The following is a 7,549-nucleotide window of genomic DNA, read 5'->3' on the forward strand; positions in this document are numbered from 1 at the left end:
GCTTGGGGGGTGACAGACGGGGGAGTAAGAAAGTGCTGATACAGTGTATAAACATATTCTTAACTTTCGTCCTTTCATGTTTTTGTAGACAATAAGAAAATTCCAGACCCATGAGAAAGAATTAACCAACAGTGTGAACAGTGACTGTATCTTTTATTTGTAGTGTGTAGTGTGTAGTGTGATGCATGCAACAAGCGAAGTGAATAGTGTCAGCTCCTATCTAAGCACAGTTTTTGAAATTTGAAGAAAGCTCCCTGCTAAAAGCTTAAGATCACATTCACATCCTTGGGGGTCGACTGGATACAAACCAGCTGTAGCACAAAGAGTGGTGATTACTGTTAGGGAGAAAATGTTATCATCGATGGTTGAGGTTTTCAGAGAAGGAAAGACCACTGGAGCCCTAGATGTCTTATGCTGAAGATGTTTATTGAGCTTGGCCAAGGAGAACGGAGGAATCATCAATGCAAGCAAATGTGCATGATGTCACATTCTGAAGAGTCCTTGATAGTTGATCTGAATGCGTAAATCAAGTTCACTTGTTTATGATTAACGAACCAATAGAATGTTCACACATCCCTCTCTTCCCACTTCTGTTAGATATTATACCAAATATGGAGAGTAGATTATCTATGGCATTCTTTAGAGCTACTTAAAGGAAAGACACAGAGACTCTCGTCAGAATTGTATAATGTTTCCTCCATTCATGGGAAACAAATAGAAATGTAAAGACCAAATAAAATACCATTGAAGAAAGCTGAGCTGGTGGATATTTAACTCAAGGTCCCCTCACTAGTGAGGAAAAAAGCTGGTAAGAAGACCTTGAGTGAACAAAAAAAAGAAAAAGAAAGAAGCTTCTTCTGAGTGAACAGTGGAGTTACAGTGTCCTGAATGCTGAAATGATACAAGTCAAATGTTTGGTTCAAAGTGAAAGTTTAACCAATACACTTCAAACCACGCATCTGATCCTTAATGCTATGAATAATAAAGTGCATCACTCTTTTTATTGGCACAGATATTTGTGGCTGCAGCCGTCGAGGTAGCGATGGGTAAGTGAAACTGATGGATGACAGGTCCACTCCTTCAGAGTATCATGTTTGTCTGCAGTAAAGAGGAGAGGGAGAGAAGAACGGACAAGATTAATGAACTGCACAAAAGGAATAACTGTTGCGTTGTTGCTGCTCTACACATCAGGTATGTGCAGATCTAAAAATAGTGAAGAGGGTGGGGTGAGCAGAGGTAATTATAGTCATTGTGGACAAACTCTCCTGCTAAGATTTCTCCTCCAGGAGTTTCATTTTCCCTCCCTCTTTCTGTCTGACTGCATCAGGCAATTGTTGTGCGACAGCTGATACTTGACTTCTCATTTGGTAACCTTTTGTCAGAGCTGAGAGGTTACCTTTCACTGACTGACGATACTGTCCAGCACAGACACAGTCACACAAATCTCTGTAACTTTTTCTCACGGCTTTCTTTTTACTGCAGCAGGGTTCTTTGTTTTATAGAGTTTGGTATAAACAAAATTATCAGACATTCCTAGAAAGAATCACAGAGGAGACATAGCTTCAAGAGACATATTTCAGTATTCATGGTGTAGATGTGAGCGTGCGTGCGTGTGTGTTCACACCTGCATGTGATCAGAGCATAGTGACACATTTCAGAGAGCTACGAACGCTGCTCTTGGCCTGGGAGGTGATCACAGTCTGGGCCTGGAGGCAGTACTTTGCCTTGTGGCCCAGCTCCTTCAGAGTCAGCTTGTTAGAGCAGCAGTCCATCTTAAACACTTCCTGCAGAGGAGACAGTGAGTTACACCCTCAGGAAATGTTCTGTTGCACAGTTGAACATGTGAAATTGTCTTTACATAACATATTATGGCAAATTGAGCCTTATAGGAGAAATGAAAGAATTGTGTGTTGTTGTTTTTGTTCTTCTTCTGTTCTTCCTCTTCCGCTCCTCTCCGTCTTCTTCTTGTTCTTCTTCCTCTTCTGTTTCGTAATAGTAATAGTTGTAGTTCAAATGTAGTTTCTAGTCTGCACATTGTGTGTGTTACATTTTATTTGTTCCAGGCTCCAGGAAAAAAAAAATCTATGTATGTAATAGAGATGGTGATTCTTCAAATGGTAAAATCCATCACAAATTAATCATTAGTAATTTTTATTTTATGATTGTTTAATGGTTTAAATCATAAATCATATTATTATTTGTAAAAACACCACTTATTCTCTCCACTTCTTGTTCTCATATTTAATATCATAAATCACTCATGTGGTGGCTTTTTTTTCCTTTCTGACTTTCTGACTTTTTTTTACATCTGGTTAAATGAGACTGGTGTTTTTCTGACATCATATAGAGTAAACGGCTAATCAATTAATCAAAAACAAGATACTGTGTGTGTGTACCTCCTCTCCACTGGTGTGTATGAGGAAGATCTTGTAGTGCAGTTTGCTGTGCATCTTCCGGACCAGCGGGTGGGGGCCTTTCACACGGACCACAACCTTTTGCTCTGTGACATTCAGTCTCAGTGCAGGTGGGCTGATTTGGGCTGCAGATGGAAGGATCATGTTAGTTTTTTTATGCTATGATGAAACACAAAAATAAAGAGTGACAAAGTACAACAAAAAAAAGGAGACAGGAAGCAGAGGTCATGTTTGTTTTTCACTTAAAGGAGGGAATTTGGTGACTTCATTATTTTTTAACAGATTTCTTAAAATCTTTTTTTGTCTTTTCTTTTGTAATTAAGTGCCTGTACTGCAAAAAAAACCCTGAAATCTTGTGTTTATTGTCCCTAGAGCATGCAAACAAGGAGGAGGAGGAAAAGGGGGGAGGAGGAAGAGGAAGAGGACGTGTGTAAACACTCACTGTCCCAACGTGGGCTGAATCTGGGGGAGAGGGCCCAAGCTGATTTACTGGAGGGAAGAGAGGAAGCGTGCACTCTGGCGTAGTACCACTCTCTGAGATCAGAGGTCACGTCACTTAGGTCACACTCTTGCTTCTTGATCCCCTGACAGCCATCCACATCCACCCACTGAGGCTCCCCGTAACTGAGGAGATGAGGGACGGACACAAACACAGAGAGGAGGGGTTTTAAATCAGGACATCATCTTTATGTCACAATTTTGTTTATGTGTGTGTGTAATGCCTCACATCTTCCACTGGACGTAGTACCGCAGTGAGGTGTTGTTGGTGGGCGGAGTCCAGTGCAGAATGTTTTTATAGTCCATGGAGTCAAACCTTACCTGGGCAGGTGGAGTGAGCATCACCAGCACTGAGGAAGTTATTGATTTTGTACTTTAGTGGTTCATGAGGAGATAAAAGCATCAATTAAATTCATAAGAAATGAAAGAAAAGTAATAATAGTGTTCATTATACAGCAGAATAACAACAGCATAGTAATAGTCGATCACAGCTTCTATATGGGCTCTGACATTATATTTAAAAATAAATATGAAATAAATATAAAATAAATCTGTTTTACTGTTTTGGCCTCATTAATTCAACTACAATTTCTTTGGTGTATCATATTTTGCCTCTGGGATCAGTGAAGGTCTACTCAGAACCAGAACTTTTTGTCCTTAGAAAAACTCATGAATGTGCACCACTGCACCTGAAAACACACGGCTACTTTTTTCAAACCTGGCATGGAAGTTTGTTCCTTGAAATCTCAGAGCACATTACACTCTCATATTACGCTCTTTATTTTGATTCCTGACCACATGTCATTCTCTTGGCCTTAAGTGAGTAAAATTTCTACTCTGTTCTTAGCAAATGTATTAACCGTTTTGTTGGTGACTGCCATTCGTACTTATGTCTTGAAATAACTTAAGAGACAAAGAAATGTCAATTTTACACTCGGCAAACAATATTTAGTTTTATTATATATTGATGTTAAGACTGGTTTGTTTTTATTGTATTGTACCCTGAAATTAAATGTAATATATCATGACACAATGCTTAAGTAAATAACGCAAGCTGTTCAGATAAGGCAGAATCTAGTATTTGTAAGATCTGGTATTGATTGTTTTGATTAGCACCCATACATCTCTCAATATCCTGTCAGCTCAATGTCGATGTTTTAAACTCATCACAGGGATTTTCAAAACATGATCTGAAAAGAAACTTGAGGATTTAGAGTGATAGAGTCAAATCCATCAGACAATAGTAACACTAATCCATCTGTCTTAAAACATAAATACAAATATATCAAAGCTTACCTTGTGCTGTGACACAGACACCCAGGTTTCCCAGGAGCACGGCTCCGAGCAGCAGAGGGGTCATGGCGTTGATGATGTTGGTGGACGAGAGTCAAACGCACACATGCAGAGCCACACTGGACTGATGCTGGAAGCAACAGTGCTGCCTTTAACATGTTTTCGACTTCCTCTTTTTGATTCCATGATGCATGGGACCATTTATGACCATTTATCTTTGTCACTGAGGGAACGTTACATGACTTGACACTCTTTTTCTTTACAGAAGTATGTTTTGTGCAGCTTACATGTGACAGGTTTCATTACAAAACACACGTGGATCATTTTACCTTTGTCTATGTACAACTTCAGACTCGGGACCAGGTTGGCGTCAAATGTCAAACACCTGATGACGCATTCACTGACTGAACAGTAACAATGAAGGCTCGACCTGCTTGGATCAGTTTCAACTTTTTCTGGCAGAAGTCTTTAGAAGTCTTGGAAATGACTGAGTCTTTATTCGTAGTAGCTTCTGGCAGGTGTCATGGTGTAAATACATTACAGGCTGTGAGTCAAAAATGTGACTATTCATTGCCCAACAAAGTGATTTTTTGAAAGTTTTTCAGTCATCCCCCCCCTTGAAAGCTGAGAGAAATGCAATCCCACCCCTCTCATCAACACATCAATTAAATTAATTTTTATGAACTATTACTATCTAGTTCAAAAGTCAAGTTTAATTCCACTAATATAACATTATCTAGAGCACAAACTGCATTTTTTCTTTTCATGCATGTTTCTAATGGGTTTCTGTGTTGTTCAATTGGAAAAAAGACTGTAAAAAATTCAACTTTGCTTAAACACACAAAAAACACAAAGCTAAGCTGAAACCAAGATCATTTAATTCATCCTTAATTTGGATTTGACTGATGTGTTTGCTTCAGGAACATCACCTGTTTTTCTTTTCTGAACACACAAGCCACAGTCGGCATGAATATCCCCGTTTTCACAGCAGACAGTTTGACTTCAGTCATACCAGAAAAAGTGCATGTGTTACTAATAACATTAATGATCCATTCTCCATTCTATTCAAGTGTCCTGGTGAGGCATGACAGTCTGACAATGAGCAAGTATGCATATGCATTATGGTGATGACATCTACGAGTTCATACAATTAGGTGCAGATAATAATCCGGATCTCATGGAAGAAAATGTAGGATTGTATGTGCTCTCCTGAGTGCCATTCTAGTCTACACTAGTCTAGTCTAGTCTGGTCTCTATACTCCTGTTGTGAAATGTCAAACTGTATTCTGTGAAACATTTTTCTAATGAGTTCAGTTCAGTGAGGATGTATTCCCCTAAACAGGTTAGAAGAATTACTGTCCTGTCCAGCTTCAGGTTGACATTATCACAAGTATTGTTACCGGAACAAGTGATAATTATCTGCTGTTCAAACAGTTTACTGGAAATATCAGCTTAAACAACAGTTTACAGGAAATGTGTCACATAATACTCAATGACAGTGCAACAACTAACTCTTTAAGGGAAAAAGGAGGAGGAGTGCTTCATGTTTCTGTGTAATGATGATTATTAATTATGTCATTGAAGGGTTCATGAAAATTTTCAGTAGCTGTGGAGATTATATTCTTATTGTTATGTCCTGCAGAACATTAAACTATGTGTTTGACTGTGCAAATGAAAATTCATATGTTACATCATTACATTGGGACTGCACTTTATCAACCATGCAATAGTTTTTAATCAAATTTTTTAACTTTTGACAAAAATCTTATTTCTATTCTTATCTATAATGTTAATTCCAATGTTAATTCAATGCAAGATTGTGACACTTCTATGTGGCAACTTTAGCATCCTTGTGCGAAAGAATTAATACAACTTTGGTGACTGCTGTTCCCCTGTGGGTAATTTCTGCTGTTGCAATGGGGGTACATAAGATTGTGGAGTAGCTCAACTGATTTGATTTAAAAAATATATCAAATTGAGTCAGCTATAGCACTTGCGATTGAGTGAGGGAAAAGCAAGCAGAGAAATGTAAATAGTTACCTAAAAGTAATGAAAAAATTGCTGAAATCAAGGGCATAGGTTTGCATATGGACGGTAGGGAAATGTTCCTACCAATATTTTGGGAGGAAAGAATTGTCCCGAGGAATATGTGAATGAACTTGTTCCCACTATGTTTGGAGTGAAGTCATATTAGATCATTCCAATGTGCCCTCCAAGAGGCTAGGTCTCCAAGACAACTGATCTAGCATGGTAGGATCTGATTGACTGAAGGGGTGGGGCTATCTGAATGCTCATGTCCATGTGAGAATACCACAGTTGGTACCTAACATCACCAGGAAAATGTCAACTGTTATTTTACTATGTTAGCTAGCGTTAACTAGCAAACTAATCCTGGCTTCTGTGTTCTGTAGTCTAGCAGTCAGGTTGCTAGCAGGAGTGAATCTAAAGTGGTGGATATATGAAAGTATGAGTTTCATTTCTGTCAAAAAATCCCATTGAAATGTCATCACGAATACTATAACTTTTTAGGCCTTACTATACCATGACGTTTTTATCACTTTTTAGGTCTTACTATACTATGACTTTTTTATACATTACTACATTATGACATTTTTAAACCTTACTATCCTATGAGTTTTAATGGCTTACTATACTATGCCGTTTTTATGCCTTTTCATGCCTTAATATACTATGATTTTTTTATGACTTTTATTCCTTACTAAACTATGACGTTTTTTGGAATTTCAATACCTTACTATACCATGAGGTTTTTATGCCTTACTATTCTGTGACATTACACTACAGTATTACATTTGTATGCCTTTTTATGCCTTACTATACTGACATTTTTATGACTTTTCATGCCTTAATATACAATGATGTTTTAATGACTTTTTGTGTCCTACTACACTATGACACCTTTATGCCTTACTATACTATGACCTTTTCACAACTTACGGTGCCTTACTGTACTGTGTTGTTTTTCTGACTTTTTTGCCTTATTATACTATCGATGTTATGACTTTTTATGTCTTAGTATACCATGAAATTTTTATGACTTTTTATATCTTCCTAAATTATGACCTTTTTATGAATTTTTATGCCTTACTAAACTATGTCTTTTGCATGACTTTTTATGCCTTACTATACTGTGTCGTTGTTATGACTTTTTATGATATTTTATGCCTATTACACTAGGACTTTTTTTTGACTCATTATAATATGACATTTTTATGACTTTTTATGCCTTACTGTTCAAGAACGCTGCAGCTCGGCTTTTTACTGGTTCCAGATGGAGGGATTACATTGCCCCCATCATGGCCTTTCTGCTTTGGCTCCCAATT

General features: G+C 37.8%; 1 protein-coding gene across 1 annotated transcript; it reads right to left on the reverse strand.

Annotated features, from left to right (window-relative positions):
- Positions 1-213: 213 nt before the first annotated feature.
- Positions 214-4,310, reverse strand: LOC111235335 (interleukin-22 receptor subunit alpha-2-like). Its single transcript, XM_022763764.1, has 6 exons — positions 4,209-4,310; positions 3,142-3,262; positions 2,857-3,038; positions 2,397-2,539; positions 1,625-1,784; positions 214-1,098 (listed from the first exon to the last, which is right to left on the reverse strand). Exons 1-5 carry the CDS (start codon positions 4,270-4,272, stop codon positions 1,635-1,637), a joined length of 660 nt encoding a protein of 219 aa, XP_022619485.1. The 5' UTR covers positions 4,273-4,310; the 3' UTR covers positions 214-1,098; positions 1,625-1,634.
- Positions 4,311-7,549: the final 3,239 nt, after the last annotated feature.

Source organism: Seriola dumerili, unplaced genomic scaffold (assembly GCF_002260705.1).
Source record: "Seriola dumerili isolate Sdu_G_001 unplaced genomic scaffold, Sdu_1.0 BDQW01000478.1, whole genome shotgun sequence".
In the NCBI taxonomy this organism is placed as follows: domain Eukaryota; kingdom Metazoa; phylum Chordata; class Actinopteri; order Carangiformes; family Carangidae; genus Seriola; species Seriola dumerili.

Excerpts from the sequence above, each read along its gene's own strand:
- LOC111235335 (XM_022763764.1), bottom strand. The coding sequence starts at position 4,272 with ATGACCCCTCTGCTGCTCGGAGCCGTGCTCCTGGGAAACCTGGGTGTC. Across the intron at positions 3,263-4,208 it reads TGTCTGTGTCACAGCACAAG|TGCTGGTGATGCTCACTCCA; the intron begins GTAAGCTTTGAT and ends TAACTTCCTCAG. Across the intron at positions 1,785-2,396 it reads TACACACCAGTGGAGAGGAG|GAAGTGTTTAAGATGGACTG; the intron begins GTACACACACAC and ends TCTCCTCTGCAG.